The sequence below is a fragment of the Stegostoma tigrinum genome, chromosome 19 (genome assembly GCF_030684315.1).
Source record: "Stegostoma tigrinum isolate sSteTig4 chromosome 19, sSteTig4.hap1, whole genome shotgun sequence".
NCBI lineage: Eukaryota > Metazoa > Chordata > Chondrichthyes > Orectolobiformes > Stegostomatidae > Stegostoma > Stegostoma tigrinum.
Genome location: NC_081372.1, coordinates 47,871,787 through 47,891,278, shown reverse-complemented (window position 1 = coordinate 47,891,278; position 19,492 = coordinate 47,871,787). Strand labels below are relative to the sequence as shown.

General features: G+C 39.7%; 1 protein-coding gene across 1 annotated transcript in view; it reads left to right on the top strand.

Moving 5' to 3' along the window:
• ctnnbl1 (catenin, beta like 1) overlaps window positions 1-19,492 on the top strand; it is a 157,140-nt gene that overhangs the window by 82,124 nt on the left and 55,524 nt on the right. Inside the window, exons 10-11 of the mRNA XM_048550467.2 lie at window positions 1,698-1,846; window positions 8,136-8,317. Coding sequence (XP_048406424.1) covers window positions 1,698-1,846; window positions 8,136-8,317 — 331 coding nt within the window. The remainder of the gene's footprint in view (window positions 1-1,697; window positions 1,847-8,135; window positions 8,318-19,492) is intronic.

The following is a 19,492-nucleotide window of genomic DNA, read 5'->3' as shown; positions in this document are numbered from 1 at the left end:
ATACCAACTATATATCCCAATGCAATTTATAAATCAATTGGTAATGATTGCTCATTCAACAGTCGCTATAGTCTTCCCCCAGCACTCTGGCAAAGAAATGGTGAATCGGTAGAGGAGCATTGCACTGTAGGTAATATTAGGATTACAGAAATTTACAGAGATAAATAGGGAAGACCACATTGAGATGGTTAGATTAGGACAAGAATATTAAAAATGTACTGAGGTGGAGATAAGTGCAGACAAAGATGAAAGACAAATCTGTCTTGAGGTTGGATGAGACACAAGCAGCTGTGTTAGACCTGAGTTATATTTTCTGAAAATAGTGGAACATGAATCATTCTAAGGTCATTGAACTACTCAAATTTGGAAGTAGCAATGACACATAGATTTTCAGTATGGTAAGGCCAACCATTGTTCTGAAGATCATACATAGTACCTGGGGTTTGAAGTTCAGTTCAAAGTCTTCCAAAATACTACTATCACAAGGTTTAATTCAGTCTGTGAAACTGTTCAGGGAAAATTTATCAAATTGATAACCGAATTTGTGTTGGAGGAATTTGGGGTTAATTGAGAATTTGATGTTAGGTAAATACTCTAATAGAAAGAAGTCAAGAGAAATGGTGAATAAATTGAGGTCATCAGTAAGAATGTAGCATTCAAGTATCTTCAATGGAAAAAGGAGGTTAAAGAGATGACGACAATTAGTCAGGATTATTGAATTGTTCTTTTGCTGGTTGGAGTGGTTTAGGGAAGGGGCAAATAATTACTGAAGTAAAGGAACCATTTTCAAGACAATTGGACATGTTCCTGAGGAGGACTAATTTGCAAGATTATGGAAAAAGCTGGAACGTAGGACTTCGTTGTGGGTTCCACCCCTGAATAGATATTAAAAGCACTTAGCCTTCTGAAGGTTCAAACTTTGAGAAATAGCAGACAAAGCTAAATGTCAGCCCTTCCTCCATCTCCATTCTTAAAATGAGACTCCAGCTCTTTCATCAGGAATTTCCTGCGACTGTGTCTTTCGTGTTAGTAATGTTGATACAGTGTACAGAAAGCGGATATTTGATGTAGATGTACGTGACAAACTGGTGACCACACTACCAATGTGAGATTTCTGCACTTTAGGTTTGTTTCACTTGAAGATAATCAATGATTCCCATCTTTGGAGATAATCGACGATTCACATTTTTGCTTACTGCATCATTTCTTCAACATGCGACACACTCGTGTCAGATCATTAAAAATTCCATTGCAAGATTTCAACACATGGGCTATCTCACGATATTGTATATTACTGAAGTGTACTGCATCTTAGAAGCAGTGTTTTTCAGTTGAGGCTCTGCCTTCTAACATTTACATTGATGTAAAAGATTGCATTGTGCTAAGAAGAAGAAAACTCTCCTCTAGTCTCCAAAAACCACTCACTACTGTGAGCCATCTAGTTGTTTAGATCATTGTTCATTGGAGGATCTTACTGTTTGCAAAAGTAAGCTGCTGCGATTGTCTACAAAACAAGTGACTGCAATTCAGAAATAGTTGTATGACTGCTGAGTTCTTTGGAACTTTCTGAAGATGTGAAAATTGTATAAGTACATGATTTTTTTCTCATAATGTATAATTAAGAAATATCAATGGCTTTATTGGTCAACGCTGATTTAAAAAAAATAAAAGTTGTCTTTCAAATGCTTTGCTTTTAGTTATTCAAACGTCATAACCCCAGCACAAATGAGGAGCTTGAGATGATGGAGAACTTGTTTGATAGCCTTTGCTCATGTCTGATGTTGAGCTCCAACAGAGATCGATTTCTGAAGGGGGAGGGACTACAACTCATGAATCTAATGCTCAGGTAAAGGTGTAGTTTCATATATCTCTCTAAAAGGAAAGTCTGTACCTGTATTTCATTCCAGGGTTGACTGTGCAGAGTCAGAACAATTCTCTGCTCCGAAAATATGACCTCAGAAAAGATGTCTTGGAACTTTGAATTTTTATTCCAGTGGAGCCTAGTCTTGTAGAATGTCTTTGTGAGTGAAACGGAATCACTGTGGGAACTGCCAGGTGAGAAGACAGACTGGTGAAAGGGCTGTCTTGGTGAGATTGCTTTGTTCAAACAATAAAATATTGCAAAGCTAGCCTTCGCATTCCTCATGCCTCCAGCAGTTGTCCCCCTTCCCCCTCTCACAAACTCATATGTCCATTCATGCCACCTCTGGCTCTGTATCCACCCACCTTGGCCTTCGTACCTTCCATGTGCTACAGTACCAACATTCATGATCCCTCAGATACTCCATACATATCTATCCACTCCCATTGCCTTTTATTGCCCTGTTACAACTCATGCTGACCCATAGTCCCACCCACTGTTACAATCAAAGAAAACTGCATTTAAACAGAATTCAAGTCCAAACTTTGATGTGAAAGCTTTATTTCAGTTAGTTACATCCTCTAAAACCCTCTGCCCACTGAGTCCTCCCTCCCCACACTTTACAACTAATTCAAACCCTTTTTTTGTTTTCTAATCAACCTCTTAAAAGACATTTACACCTCTGGAGCAGCTGGGATTTGAACAAGGGCACTATTAGCCCGGCAGCAAGGACATGACCACTGCACCACTACAGTAAACCCACTGCAACATTTGAAAACTAATTAACTTTTCACTAATATCTTCTATCACCTATTCCATCATTCTACCATCATTCTATTGGGTCTCAGGTATTCCATTAGATAAAACACACCATCCTTTTCCCAGATCTACTTTACTAACTCATCTAAGTACACCACTTTGGGCAGACCTCAGAACCAATGCTGAAATTAAATAAATTTAAGTGCCTATTGAAAAGTTCACTATTTGAAAATATTACATTGCTGGTGAGAACTTATCACTGTGTTTAACTTCCTTTGATCCCAATAAGAATTAGAATTGGCTTTATTGCCCCAAGCACGCAAATGTGTGGAATGAAAAGTATCACCACTTATGACACCATCGTAGATGCAGTATACCCAGGAACAGATATGTAACTATTGTTACAGAATTAAGAGAATAATAAAACAAATTCCAGTATAGGATTACAAAGTTTTTTTTTAAAAACATACTTGAATTACAGTCAGTTTCATCAAGTCCATGCCAGTACCAAGCCTCCAGACCACACCAGGCTTTAAAACCCAAGGCCTGACTTCCAGTTTGCAAGGCCCTTGCCTCCCCTTGACAGCCTCCAGATGAGGACTTGCTCCCTGGTCTCACCTTCCATGCCAGCCTCCGCTCCAGGACTCACCTCTGGGACTCACCTCCTTCTCTAGGACGCGCCCTGGCCTGGTGACAGACTTGCCTCCAGGACTCATCAGTGACGGCCTGTGGTCTGGCAGTCATCTGCATTGCCACTGCCTCTGCCTAATTTTAAGAAATTAAAAAGATTGAAAAAACAGCTGTAGACAAGAGGAAAAATAAGAAAAAGAATGGGTGGAGCAGAGGAACTCCGACTGGTGTGTCCTACTCCGCTGCCATCTTGCAAAACAACCATTAGCATTCATAGTTCAACCAAGCTATGAAATGACAGCATCCCCTATCATTGAATCCCTACAGTGTGGAAGCAGGCCAATCGGCCTATCGAGTCCACACCAACCCTCCAAAGAACATTTCACCAAGGTCCGCTCACCCCCTGACATGCACACGCACGCGCACACAGCCCCTGTAACCGTGCATTGTCGACAGCCAGTTGGCCTAGCCTGCACATCCCTGGATGCAGTGGGTTTTGAATCAGTTTATTCTTGGTTTAATCCGGACAAGCATTACCAGTGAATTCCAGAATCGTGTGTAACTGAATGCATTACCTGCCCATAAAAAAAATTCTTTTTTGTTTGGGTTCCACTATTTTGGATAAAAGAAAATTAGCTTTCCACACTTCAGTATTCAAAATAATAATAGTTTATTTATTTGAGGTATTAATTGATATCCCAAAGTGCCGATTGTGAAAATAAGACAAAATTGGACAGCCGCAACTTTGATTACCTTAGAGTTGATGAGACATTTTAATTCCCTGGGAAGATATCAGCAATTTAAACAATCTGCTAAAATGCAGGGATTAGTTTGCAGTTGAAAGAAATAGTTCTAAAATTGTTTGATCATTGTGTATTTAATACGTTGATTTCCAAAATTCTGATGGTTTATTGAGTAAATGCATTTGCTATCAGCTGAGTGATTCCGCAGAATTCAACTGACCAGTATATTAAAAGTTAAGAAAAAACATTTTTGCAATTTTTCAACTGCAGAGAAGATAATTCTCTGATTTCCTTTGATTTTTACATTTGTTTTGTATTTAATAACTAGAACATGTAGAATTCAGAAAACTGTCACTTTTTGGCTGAAACTAATCTAAGACAAAAAAAATCTATTGCCACAATACCCCTTCATAAGCTAATGAATCTCCTGTGCTTAAGGATATTCAAAAGAGACAGCATGTCTTTCATTTGTGTTTGATATAATGGGCTGAGTGTAGCAATCCGATTTCTACAGCAAACATGTGAACAAGCATTAGTCATTACTGTTAGGATGTTACCCATTAATTTCAATATATTGGAGATACTGGATTGCTAGCGACTCCAGAATTTTGATATATTACAATTTGTAACATAGTTTAATGATCAGACATTGTTTTTAATGAGACTCTTGTGTAAACATGGACTATGTGTACAGTCTTTATTTGTAAAGACTATTACGTTACATACATTGATGTTTGTATGACTCATTATTTGTATGTTAAATTGATCCTGTACCACTTTCCTTAAACATAAGTAGGATGGCTTAAGAAATTCTCAGATCTATGAAATTTTATATAAAAGGCTGGTGATAGAACATATATTGTCTGATTTTAGTTATGGTTTACTGACTTACAGTTTTCAATAGCAGCCCTTGTGCTTCAGTTTCACTTCGGGACTTGAACATAAAAGTCAAGGCTAACACTGCTGTACTGAGATGTCTTTCATGTCAGGTGTTATTAAACTGAGGACCATGTTCCATTCAGCTGACATAAAAGACTCACAGCATGGTAGATTAAGGGAAGTTATTCCATGTACGAACCTTTAACTCTTAATTTATATTTATCCTTCACTTGGACACAACAGGAACAGATTATTTGATCATTGTTACATTGTTGTTTGTGGAAGTTTTCTGCACAGTTTGGCAACCACTTTTCCTGCATTATAACAGTGACAATGCTTCATGAGTATCTCATAGGCTTTGGAATATCTTCGGGCAGCAGAAGATTCTTTTGTCCATGCCAAGCGCTTTGATGCAACTTACACCTGACTCTTTGGATATTTCTTCTGGTGCAGAACATTACCTCACCTCTCCATTAAAAGTAAATTATCTTAAAAATGTGTAGGATTAATCTTTCGCACTTAGAAAGGGGCAAGCTATCCTCTGTTAAAATTTCTACCTTCCATACTCAAACGTTGGCAAACATACCAAGACTTTGGTCACTGTGTGTGTGTGTGTGGGTGTGTGTGTGTGTTGGGTGGGGGGGGGAGTTGGTATGGTGTGGGATTGTGCAAGATTAAATGCAGAGTGAAGTCCCATGACAATATACATCGAAAACACCCTTCAAAAAGCACCTCTTGTCCTGGAGTTGTCTCCTTTTCTCATACAAGCTTTACTTACTTATGGTTTTTCTAACAATTGCACAAAATTATATTCTATTGCATTTTGCCTGATTATGTTCTTCAGTAATAGGATTGTGACTTTGTACTTTGCTCATTTCATTTGAAGCAGTGTTGTCCTCAAAACTACAAATGTACGGCCCCTCTTTGGATTATATCCTCGTCTTATTTGCAGAGGTGAAAATATACTATTGTAATTAGTTTTCTTCTTGCTAAAAAGTATTCTTATAGATTTCAAATACATTTGATAAAACTACAAGTTACTCTAACTTCAAACTCTTTCAGAATCTGCATCTTAAAATTAGAACAGCAATATTATTTTTCATTTCTCTGTTACTATGCATGAAGCTAAAATTTGATCACACTTCACCTATCTCTTTCATTGTATTCATGCTATTCTTGGCTTTGATAGAAAACCATTTTTTTTTCCCCTGAGGCAGAACTATATTAGTAGGTTGGCATTGACACAGTGGACCAAAGAGCCTGTTTCTATGCTGTATGACTCTGACTGCATGCTGGCCTTTCTGTTCTGGACAATTGAAAGCCAATTTCATTGAAAAGCATGCTAGTGTAGTTCTCAGGTTTCTGTGTTCTAATCTAAAGATGAGCCCTATCTCTTACTCTGCAGATGTCTCTTACCTTCTTTTGAAACAATTTATAGATCATGAATATTTTTGGACATTTCTAGGAAATATCATGCATGAATAGCAGAATTTCTGAGGCTGAACACGCTCATCTGTTTAAATCCAAGTAGCCTTTAACTGAGTCACAGTTGGCCTTTTTTTTTGTTGAGGACCATAATGCCAGTATATATGTAAAATATTTATTCCTCTCTGATCACACTGAAGGAAGTTTATTTAATGTCATTGACCCAAGATCAGTCTCCTCAGTTCCTTCCCTTTTGATTTGGACAATCTCCTCTAACTTTGAATGAGAGGGAAATTTGACAGCTTGGCTTCATCTTCTTTGTCTTTGTTAACTAGCTCCAAGGCGTTCTTATACCGGAAGACCTCAGGTATACAGTTGCCATGTAAATGAGTTAATGTTCAGGGAGCTGAAGGCACTGTACATCCTCGATAATGTGGGTCTACCAATCAGTGTTTGGGCTCAAGCTAAATTCAATAAATGCAGTTTAAAACATCCAATTGGTCAGGAGAGTAGCATTCAGAAGTGTACTAGCATTCGGTACCATCTCTGCCGCAAGTTCATTGAATCTAAAGGAACTTTGCTGACCAATTTAAAACAAAACGTTAGGAGAACCCATCTACTGTTGAATATTAATTATTTAGCCCTGAAAACTGGACTACTTCCTTTACATCAGGATGTATTTCGCTCAGAGGGTGTAGAATTTAAGGAGAATCTCTTAAAATATTTGTCATCAATGCAAAGTGTTTCGCTGTTTACCATAGAATCCCTACAGTGTGGAAACACGCCCTTTGGCCAAACAAATCCACACCGAACCTCACAGCATCCCACCCAGACCCATCTAATGTTCACCTGGCTGAACATTACAGGCAATTTAGCATGGCCAGTCCACCTTTGGACTATAGGAGGAAATGGGAGCACCCAGGGGAAACCCTTGCAGACACGGGGAGAATGTGCAAACTCCACACGGTCACCCAAGGCTGGAATCGTACCCGGGTCCTGATGCTGTGAGGCAGCAGTGCTAACCACTGTGCCACCATGCCACCAGTTCAGTTAAGACTGAAAAAGATTAACTACTTCACTCTCCCCAAACTCTCAAATACCCCTGTCTTATGTTTAGTGCTTCTCTCGCTAATCGCTTGCCTGAATTGCTGGAATATGTGTATACAAATAAATGATTAACTCAGCAGTAAAACAGTGAAGCCTGTTAATAGTGATCAACCTTCTTTTTTGCACACTCAGTGACCAGTTTGCAGCTGCAGTATTGAGATATATTCTAACTGATTAAAAAAAATTCATTGTTTTAAAACTAAACATTAATAAATAAGACCTTACTTCACATTGAAGGTTCAGTGGCTGGTTCTGATGTTCCACTGATGCTGTTCCCCCTTCAAACTCCACCAGCATCACAAGAGCGTAGCATAGTTTTCTCAAGAGTTTTGCATTGTAAGAAAAGCTAATATAAAGTCTTATTGCACTTAAATTTTTGTGGCGTGAGTCCATCTCAGTTTCTGTGCAAATGTAAACAGGTAAGTATTTGCAATTTTATTACAGAAGGCCACTTGATTAAGTGAAAACAAACCAATACTTACAATGGTGAGATTGTTCCTCAAATTGAGATTTAATCTATGAATATTTAGTATTTCTGAGGAAAATTCTGCAAGCTGTATTTTGAATCTACTTGTTATTTTCAAAGAAGGATTAGGAAAGAAATGACCCTTAAGCTCTGAAGGTCCGAACTAAGATTTGTATCATGTATTGTAGAAATATTTATACACATTGCACGTGATGAGAATTGTTCACTTGTTTTAATCAATGTTATGTAATTTATACTTTTACAGAGAAAAGAAAATGTCACGTGCCAGTGCTCTAAAGGTGTTGGATCATGCTGTGATTGGTCCTGAAGGATCTGACAACTGTCACAAGTTTGTTGACATTCTTGGACTTAGGACAATATTCCCCCTTTTCATGAAAACACCAAAGAAAATGAAGAAGGCTGGAATGACAGAAAAGGAACATGAAGGTGAGCTATCATATTATAATCCTTTAACTTCCTGTCAGCTGAAGTTTTAAATTTTTCCACTAAAGGCCAACAAATGTCACCCATTCCTAATTTCCCTTCAGCAGTTGTTTATCATTCATCTCCTTAAATAGCTGTAAACTGTCAATTGAGTCCACAATAAAACATAGCTGATGGGTGACCACAGAGTACTGTTTGAGGTGAGTGAATTCGAGGAATTTAATCTAGTGAAGGAATGGTGATGTAGCTCCAAGTCAGGATAGTGTTTGTGAACCTGCAGATATTGGTGTTTACATGGCTGATGTCATCATCCTTCTGAGGCGTAGAGGTCATGGGTTTTGAGGTTAGTGTAAAAAGGAATTTTAGTGAGTTACTTCAGTTCATTGTTTAAATGGTGTACACTCGCTGCTATTGTGCACAAGAGCGAGGGAGGGAGTGAATATTTACTGCAGTTCATGGTGGGCCAGTCAAATAGGCTGCTTTGCCTGGGATGATGTTCTGTTTTCTGAGTGTCATTAGACCTGAATTTATTCAAAATTCAAATGAAAATAAGAGAGTAATAACAGAAGTTTATCTACTAACATTAGTCACTATTTCATAGTTCTAGCTTCTCATCACACAAGCACAATTCAGAATTCTCCAAAATAAATTGCATTAAAAAAACTGACCTTTTACTAATTTGTTTCCGGCATGGCAAAACTTACTTATTAGAATCATATCTTGGGATATTCGTGAAGAATGTTTGAAATTTAAAATGGGAAAGTATGAAACACACTGAATTTAAGTTACTTTGAAGTTTTATTTAAGCAGGTGCATTCAGTATCATATGTTTTTGTTTGTTAAACTGTGACAGTCTTTTTTGTAATCTGTTTGGTGTGTTCTCCTCAAACTCTGCTTGGTTAATGTAAGTATGAAATTTATCTGTATTCTTAGTGTTAGCTTGAAAAGAGTGTGTTAAACAGAGCTGAAAATGGAGCAGTTTTTCCCCTTTGGAAAAAAGAATAGATGTTTTCAAATAACCCTTTTTTAGTTTAAAGAACATGCACAGCCTTAATCAGAAATAAACTAATGAGCAGAATGCTGGAATATAGTTCTCATCATATTTTAACTATAGCTTTCAAAGCCCATAGCTTAAAACTAACAATACATTCAAGCCAGTAGATACAAGTGTCGGCAATGAATGCTTTGTCTTTGTAAACTAAAATTATCCAATGATGTTGCATTTATAGAATCATATAATCCCAGGCTATTCAGCCCATCAAATCCACATCAACCCTCTGAAGAGCAACCCATGCAGACCCACAACCCCCCTACCCTATCCTCGTAACCCTGCATTTTCAATGTCTAATCCACCTAGCCTGTCCATCCCTGTATACTATGGGCAATTTAGCATGGCCAGTCCACCTAACCTGCATGTTTGTGGGAGGCATCTGGAGTAAACCCTCATAGAATGGGAAGAATGTGCAAATTCCACACAAGTTAGACAGCCGTTCAGAGTTCTTGATTTTCTTTTCTGCAGTTTTGAAGTTGGTTTCAGCCCTCATGGTGTAGATAGTATAATACTTGCTGTTATCAAATAAGAAGCGCTGGTAATGTCACTGGACTATTAATCCAAAGGCCCAGGCTTTAGAATCACAGTTTCAAAACCTATTATGGCTGCTGATGAAATTTGAATTCAGTTGATAATCTGGAATATTAAGCTTATTTCTGTAATGGTGACCATGATCAATTGTTGTAAAAACCTGTTGGGTTGACTAATGTCCTTTAGGGAAGAAAATCTACCCTTCTTACTTTGTCTGTGCAATGGAGTTTTATATCTTATCCAAAAGACAGCAAGTCAAATGCATTTCTGTGTTACACCTTGCATCTGTTTGAGTGGTTTTTATTAATCTTGTTTTTTTCCTCTTAAGTTTCAAACCTAGACTCCCCCAGTTTCTTGCTGTATTGAATTGAATCTGATGCCACTACTGTGGTTATCCCCTACACACAGTGTGAAGATCCCCACTGCTACCATTCCCTTATGTGTCTCCTTTTAAAAATGTAGGTAGTATTAGTCTCAGTTCCCACCAGCACCACATTCTCAAGAATCAAACTCTGTACTCACTCCACAAACAAATTAATTATAAAAACCACTGAAATAAAGTCATGCCAGGTAGCACTTTGAGGTTAATTTTCACATTTGTCCTCTTGTTATTTTGTGGTCGCTATTTATTTTGTGACGCATTGCTGCCTAAGTAGAACAGTTTTACTACACCCATTATGTATTCTTGCCCTTCTACAATTACATGCTGTAGATTTAAATATGGCAAGAAGAGTTTCAGGCCAGCAGCTTAACATTATATATGAGTAAACCTTCTAGGTTAATGGAGCAGTGAGCGTAGATTTTCAGAACTTTTCCAAGCTTATTTGAAGCTCACGTTATGTAATGAACATTGATCAGTGCGTTCTTATATAAGTTGAGGTATATTAATGATGCATCCTTCAACCATCGCTACCAACTAACATCTATCTCGACAATAATTTCACTATATCAGACTTCTAGTCAACTAACATTACCACTGCACTACCATTAGTATTAATTATATTAATTTAAGTCATAACTAAATGTCCAAAAATGCCACTATCTCCTTTTTTATTCTATTTCTCAAACTGATCATTAAAGCTAAACCAAAACAACACCATTTGTTGCATTTTTTGTGGCTGACCTCCTATCAATATTAATTGTACCTATATTTAAAGCGCACACCGTGTGCAATTTATTCTGTAGTCAAGATTAAATAACAAGATCTCTAGAGATTCAAATACAACTCAAGAAAAATTATTCCTTTCAAGTTTCCAAACCTCCTTCCAAAAACAAGGATTGGAATGTACTGAGTATAAAATGTGAACCACTGAGTGATCATCATTTTGAAATGTGGAAAGAAGCACAATACTGGTAATTCATATTAAATTGATATGGCATGCTTTTTCTGAACGAATTCATTGTACAACATACCTTCAATCAGAAATGAAGTATTTTAAATTGAAATTGATTGCCTTTGTCACCAACTCAGAGCTCATTGAATCCACTGCTTTGGCATTCCCCATCATCCTAAGGGTCCCATTCTAGATCAGTTATGGTACTTCACAGTCAAAATTATTTGTCTACGCCAAATCATCATGGTCTACATTTAAACTGAATATAGAGAGAAGATAATGGCCGAGTGATATAATCGATAGACTATTAATGGAAAAACTTAGCCAATGTTTTGAAGGCCCAGATTTGAGCCTTGCCATGCCATATGGTGGAATTTCAATTCAGTAAAAACTGTATGGAATTAAAAATCCAGTGATGACCATGAAATCATTGGTAATTGTTGGAAAAACCCATCTCCCTCATTAATGTCGATTAGGAAAGGAAATCTGCCACCCTCACCTGGTTTGGGCTACATTTGCAATGTGGTTAAATCTCAACTGCCCTCTGAAATGACCTCGTAAGTTACCAAGTCATTTTACAAAGCCTCAGAAAAGGAATGAAGCCAGACTGATGACCTGGCATTGACCCAGGCAGCAGAAAAGAAGACAGCAAAAGCAGCCCTGCTGGGACCTTCAAAGCCTTCGTTAGTAACATCTGGGGGCTAGTGCCAAAATTGGGAGATCTGTTCTCCAGGAGTGTCACTGCATCTGTAACATTAACTCTTCTTTCTCTCTACAGATGCTGGCAACCCTGCTGAGTTCTCTCCAGAGTTTCTGAATTCCCAGCATCTGCAGCTCTTCTGTTTGTTGTTTTGACTTAGCCTGCTTAAGTGTGTGTATGTATACATATTGCATTTTTCTCAACAACTTGACCATTCAGATGATTTTCTGGAGCCCGTTGGGTCTGTGCTTCTCAAAGTCAGCCCAATGGCTGGTTCTTATTCTGGTGGCATATTTGATCATTGATATCTTCAGGATGGATTTCATACGCCCATTTTTCACCAACACTGAATTCCCTCACATTGTTGTTTGAAAAGTACGCAAACAGTATAACTTTTAGGTTGAAAGCAGCTTTGCACCTCATTTGTTTTGCTGAAGAGCTCATTTCTGTTTGTTATTCAGTGTGCTGTGTGACCTGCTCTCTGTGGTTGTAGCATAGATTCCCATGCATTGTCTCCACGTCACAGTTCACATTGCCTGCTTAATCCTATGTACCAACAGACAATAGAAGGTAAGCAAAACATGTGTTACTAGGGTGAAAAATTGAGGCCAATTATTAACATGCATATGTATTGATGTATCATTGTTGAAAACTCGTATAATGGTTACGCCATTGGACCAGTAATCCAGAAGGCCAGGCTAATGACCTGGGGTACGTGTTCAGATCCTACCATGGTAAATGATGAAATTTGAATTGAACAAAATTTGCAGTAAAACACTAGACTAATGGCAACTGTGTAATCACTATTGTTTGTTGCGAAAACCCAGATGGTTTATAGGGAAGGAAATCTGCTTTACAAAACATGTCAACCTGCCGTCTTTCTCTGGTCTGGCCTACATGTGGCTCAGAGCAATTTGGTTGACTGTTCTCTGCCCTCTGGGCAATAAACACTGACCTAGCCAGCGAGGTTCGTTCACAGGCTATAGGCAAAGGAAACATTATTTTTTGGCTCCAGGCAAATTACATGATACTAGATTGACCTGTTCGTCACAACTTGCAGTTCCATACCGAATATCTTTGTGAAAAATGTGACTGTGCATATCTTCATTACGAATCATATCTTAATCCATAGGAGTAGAGAGAGTCTTTACTGAACATCGTTGTATATGTCATGCATTCTTTTACCTTGCAGCACAGTGAACAGAATGGAGAGATGAAGAACTAGTCAACTAAGTATATAATTGTGCCTTCTGAACAGGCATCTGATGAAACATGGTAATAAAATGTGAGGCTGGATGAACACAGCAGGCCCAGCAGCACCTCAGGAGCACAAAAGCTGACGTTTCGGGCCTAGACCCTTCATCAGAGAGGGGGATGGGGTGAGGCTTCTGGAATAAATAGGGAGAGAGGGGGAGGCGGACCGAAGATGGAGAGAAAATAAGATAGGTGGAGAGGAGAGTATAGGTGGGGAGGTAGGGAGGGGATAGGTCAGTCCAGGGAAGACGGACAGGTCAAGGAGGTGGAATGAGGTTAGTAGGTAGGAGCTGGAGGTGCGGCTTGGGGTGGGAGGAAGGGATGGGTGAGAGGAAGAACAGGTTATGGAGGCAGAGACAGGTTGGACTGGTTTTGGGATGCAGTGGGTGGAGGGGAAGAGCTGGGCTGGTTGTGTGATGCAGTGGGGGGAGGGGACAAACTGGGCTGGTTTTGGGATGCGGTGGGGGAAGGGAAGATTTTGAAGCTGTTGAAGTCCACATGGATACCATTAGGCTGCAGGGTTCCCAAGCGGAATATGAGTTGCTGTTCCTGCAACCTTCAGGTGGCATCATTGTGGCACTGCAGGAGGCCCATGATGGCCATGTCATCGAAAGAATGGGAGGGAGAGTGGAAATGGTTTGCGACTGGGAGGTGCAGTTGTTTATTGCGAACCGAGCGGAGGTGTTCTGCAAAGCGGTCCCCAAGCCTCCGCTTGGTTTCCCCAATGTAGAGGAAGCCACACCGGATGCAGTATACCACATTGGCAGATGTGCAGGTGAACCTCTGCTTAATGTGGAAAGTCATCTTGGGGCCTGGGATAGGGGTGAGGGAGGAGGTGTGGGGGCAAGTGTAGCATTTCCTGCGGTTGCAGGGGAAGGTGCCGGGTGTGGTGGGGTTGGAGGGCAGTGTGGAGCGAACAAGGGAGTCACGGAGAGAGTGGTCTCTCCGGAAAGCAGACAGAGGTGGGGATGGGAAAATGTCTTGGGTGGTGCGGTCGGATTGTAGATGGCGGAAGTGTCGGAGGATGATGCGTTGTATCCGGAGGTTGGTGGGGTGGTGTGTGAGAACGAGGGGGATCCTCTTGGGGCGGTTGTGGCGGGGGCGGGGTGTGAGGGATGTGTTGCGGGAAATACGGGAGACGCGGTCAAGGGCGTTCTCGACCACTGTGGGGGGAAAGTTGCGGTCCTTGAAGAACTTGGACATCTGGGATGTGCGGGAGTGGAATGCCTCATCGTGGGAGCAAATGCGGCGGAGGCGGAGGAATTGGGAATAGGAGATGGAATTTTTGCAGGACCTATCCCCTCCCTACCTCCCCACCTATACTCTCCTCTCCACCTATCTTCTTTTCTCTCCATCTTCGGTCCGCCTCCCCTGCTCTCCCTATTTATTCCAGAAGCCTCACCCCATCCCCCTTGCTGATGAAGGGTCTAGGCCCGAAACGTCAGCTGTTGTGCTCCTGAGATGCTGCTGGGCCTGCTATGTTCATCCAGCCTCACATTTTATTATCTCGGATTCTCCAGCATCTGCAGTTCCCATTATCTCTGGTGAAACATGCTCTCCTTAGATATGATAATCATAGTCCTTAAAGATTAAGCAGCCACTGAATGAAACTGAGCGTTCAGAAATAATTATTTTGACCCAGCAGAGAAAGTTACTGCTCTGTTGCAAGTTGCACTCGTATGTATTAACTCAATTTTGAAGACTGTTTGGAGGAAATATAGACAGCACGAAAATGACTTTTCTTTTAAACAACACGAAACAAAAACTGCCAGGAAACGCACTGTAGGTACAGCTCCTTGAATCTGGCTTTGTCTGGACTTAGGCCATGTCAGATTTTTGCAATGGGAAAGATTTTCTTAAACTTGAAAAGGTGGTGAAAAGATTTTTAAGGATGTTGGAGGGTTAGAACTATAGGCTGGGGCTATTTTCCCTGGCGAGTTGGAGGTTGACGGGTTAATTAAAAGAGGCGTATACAATGATGAGCGACGTGGATAGGGTAAATAGCCAAGGTCTTTTTCTCAAGGTAGGGGAGCCCAAACCTAGAGTGCATAGGCTTAAGGTGAGAGGCGAAAGATTTAAAATGAACATAAGAGACAACCTTTTCACACAGAAAGTTGTCATGTATGGAACGAGCTACCAGAGGAAGTGGTGGAGGCTAGTACAATTACGACATTTAAAAGGCAGCTAGATGGGTATACGAATAAGAAGGGTTGAGACAGACAAAGGCCAAATGCCGGCAAATGGGAATGGATTAATTTAGGATATCTGGTCAGCTTGGACAAGTTGGACCAAATGATCTGGTTTCATTGTTGTACAACTCTGACTCTGTCATTTTATATAGTTTTTGACTTCAGCTCAGAAAGCTCAGGCTATAGCATGTGAAGTTAAAGTTCACTTTTACTTGGAATAGAGCAGTGTTGAGGCTGCAGTGTCCATTACTGGTCAAGAGCCACAACACACTATTGTAAACCTATCCAATTTTTCGAGAAGAATTTGATATAAAAGTCACTAACTTAAGGAAGGTTATTAAAACCCCTTGGTTTTGAATACCACCTCTTTTCAAGCAGCTGAATTTGATGTACACTGCCCCTTTAATTTTTCATAATAAACAATATTTGCAGAAAATCAAAATGCAATATCACTAAATGAGACAGGACTCATTTTGTGTTCAGAACCTTAATTTCACACACTAATTTGCTCAAGCGCTCTTTTCAGAGAATATGGTCATTTTCTGCTATGACTAAACTAAGAAAGTGCTAGACTTTGAAATTGTCGGTATTAATATTTCGGATCTGCAGTCAAATTTCAGAATAGGTCTTTATCAAGATCTTTTTAAAGAACTTGGAAAGCATTGTAATGGTTTCTAAAAGATTTCCAACATTTTCCTTACCTCAACACTACCATGAAAGCAATACATGAATTTTCAATTTGAAACAAATTTCCATGCTGTACCAACTTCAGGAAAGGAAATCCTGACCCTTACTATGTTCCTTGCCTTATACTGTTCTCTATCACCAGATGCAAGCTGAAATAATTCGACAATAGAACAATGATTGAATGTAGAAATAGAGATGTTGAATCTGCATGTAATAAACCCTTTTAAAAAAAAAATTCAGGCTACAACCAGCATTGGCAAGAGACCACCAGCAAAGCCTACTGACATTATTATTAACAGCTATTTGTTTTACGCTTAAAGCCTCCTTTTAAAAATTGAAGTTAGCAATAATTTTGTAGTGCTGCTGTAGCTCTACTTAGCTAATGACAACCTTCATTGTTTTAGATATTAGGAGTATAACATTATAGTATGGTGCTGTCAGTGTTAGGTGTGTACGATGTGCATTGCCCTGAATTTGAAATGCGTCAGCAGTTAATACAGTTCCGTCAGTTGTGTGGCGCTGGGCTGGGATGTACTCATTTAGAATGGGGACTGCCCATCATTCATCTGGAGGACATTCCATTGAGGAAAGATTGTGGGCCTCTTGCACTTTCACCACATTCTTAAGGGATGCTTTTCTGCAAACTGTGTTTGGAGGCTGCGCTGCATCTCTTGGAGTCTCATGTGTTCCTCATCGATTCAGGCAGATGTTTATGTATTGTCTCCATGGAGATGATAGCAATTACTTGATCTGGGCCCATTGGTGTTGTTTCCAATTAGCCCATTTGGGGAATATCAAAACAAAGACAGCTCCTGAGGAATGTGATCAATTGGCTTTTACAGCTCACATGTGGCATTTTGCCATAGTTCTCTTTACATTGGGACATAGAGGTCTCCAGTAAGAAGGACACTGTAATGCTTTACATGGATCCTCTGACCCTGATGATTGCAAGCAACTGGTTGACCATGTCCATGCCATGGACTAAAATCAGGAAGTGCTGTTGACTGACTCTGGGAGCACGCAGTGACTGACCATAGTCGCCCTTGACTGGACTAAGGATTATTCCTTTTAGGCATGCAGAAACGCCATTTGGTTGAATCACATGCAGTGTGTATGCTGGCATATAGTGTAATTATGACATTCATGTAGCACAATTCTGTAAGCAGCATTTCCACTTGCTTGACTAATTGTTACAGACAAATTATCTGGGTTTCTGTCTCTGCTAAAAAGCAAAGCAAGACTGAACTTGAGCATGCAATTTCTGAATGTAGTAGAACTTCCCAAAAAGGAAAGGTGGGGTAGGGACATCATGAGCATCCAAGTATATGCCAACTGAGTGAGCATTAAGAAAGCAGACTAAGATGCCAGAGATTGTCTGTTTCATTGCCTGGGATGGGTTTATGACCCTATATGCAAAGTTGCCCTGCAGCAGCATTTCAATGAGAGGTGTAACTGAGCTCTAAGGTGCTGTACTGAAGTGAAAAGCGGTATTGTGTGTGAGATTGAGATGTGCCATGATAATATGGTTAGGCTGATGCTTTGCCGGTGTCCACCTCCATAGATGGAGGGTACAGGCAGTTACTATGCATGGAGCATATCCTGAAATGGTGGAGGATGCTAGCCAGTGGAAGTAAATGCTGGCAAACTGCAGCTGCCAGTCAATCATTCTGACCTTCATTTCAGGAATTGGTACAATCTAATTTCTTCCTGCTACCTGAGAAAATAGCAACCTACATATAAATTAGGTGCAATGAGGCACTAATGTGATGTTGAGAAATGAAAACAGACTCCTTGTCACTCAGCCAGATTCTCATCTGTTTTAAAAACCTTATTCAAGCTCCACCCCCAACAATTGTCTTGCCATTACCCTCATTGCTGAAAGGCTGGGAAGATTCTAGAGTGTTGTGGCACACTTATAGTTATTCCAAAAGAAGTAAATAATATGCACATATTATAAAATGAGAGAATTTTTGGTGAAAACAACAATAAATCCTTAGGTCATATACAAATATAAATGTAGGTCCCTTGCAGTCAGAAACAAGCGAAGTTTTAATCGAGAAAAATTGATGACAAATTAAATATATATTTTGATCCAGTCTTCACAACGAAGAACAAATAATGCCCCAGAAATGTTGGGGTACATAGGGTCTAAGGTGAGGGAGGAACTGAAGGCAGTCAGTATTAGTGGGGAAATTGACAGGATTAAAGGGTGACAAATCCCCACAGCCTGATGATCTCCGTGCCTTAGTACTTAAGGAAGTGACCACAGAAGTACTTGAACCATTGGGGAGGCTAGGCCTATTGGTACTGTTAATCCAGAGACCCAAATAACATTCTGGCACCCAGGTTCAAATCTCACCATGGCACAGGGTGGAATTTGAATTCAGTAAAGTATCTGAAATCAAGAATCCAATAATGACTGTGAATCTATTGTTGGAATGTTGGAAAAACCCATGTGGTTCACTAATGTCCTTTTTTGGAAGGAAACTGCCATCTTTACTGGACTGACCTACTTGTGACTGCAGTCATGTGATTGACTCTTACCTGCTTCTGGGGGAGGAGGGATGGGGGATGAAGGTCAATAAATGCTGCCTAGCCAGTGACACCCTCATCCCATTAATGAATTAAAGAATAATCATCTTTCAAGATTCAGCGGGCTCTGGATTATTCCTGTAGATTGAACAATAGTAATCCCACAATTTAAAAAAAAGGTAGAGAGAAAATGATTTATAGACTGGTTAGTCTGACACAAGTAGCAGGAAAGTGCTCAAGTCCATTACAAAGATTTGATAGCAGAACACTTGGATTGGATACCATCAGTGTGATTTTAAGAAAGGGAAGTTATTGACAAATTTATTGTAATTTTTCAAGGATGTAACCAGTAAATTGATCAAGGGGGAACCAGTCATATGATTCACTTAGACTTTCAGAAAACTTTTAATCAGGTTTTAGACAACATTAGCATGTAAAATTAAACTACATTGGATCATGGGTGGTACATTGAATGGATAAAGAACCGGCTGACAAACAGGAAACCAAGAGTGGTAATAAACGGGTCAATTTCTGAGCAGCAGCCAATGACCAGTCGAATATAGCAGGTATCAGTGATTCACAACACACAGGAATCATTTAGAAGGGGGAATTAATATAATATACTCAAATTTGCAGAAGACAAAAAAGGATAAATTGTGAAGGATTCTAGATAGCTTGAATTAATGGGCAAGTGCATGGCAGATAAAGTATAATAGGGATAAATGTAAGTTTATCCATTTTGGTGGCAAAAGCAGATTATTTAAGATTGGGAAAGGGGGCGGTGCAACTTTTTTACCAGTCACTGAAAGTAAGCATGCTGGTGCAACAGGCCGTGAAGAAGCCAAATGAAATATTGAGCTTCATAGTGAAATGATTTGAGGTCTTGAGCACCAGTGTCTT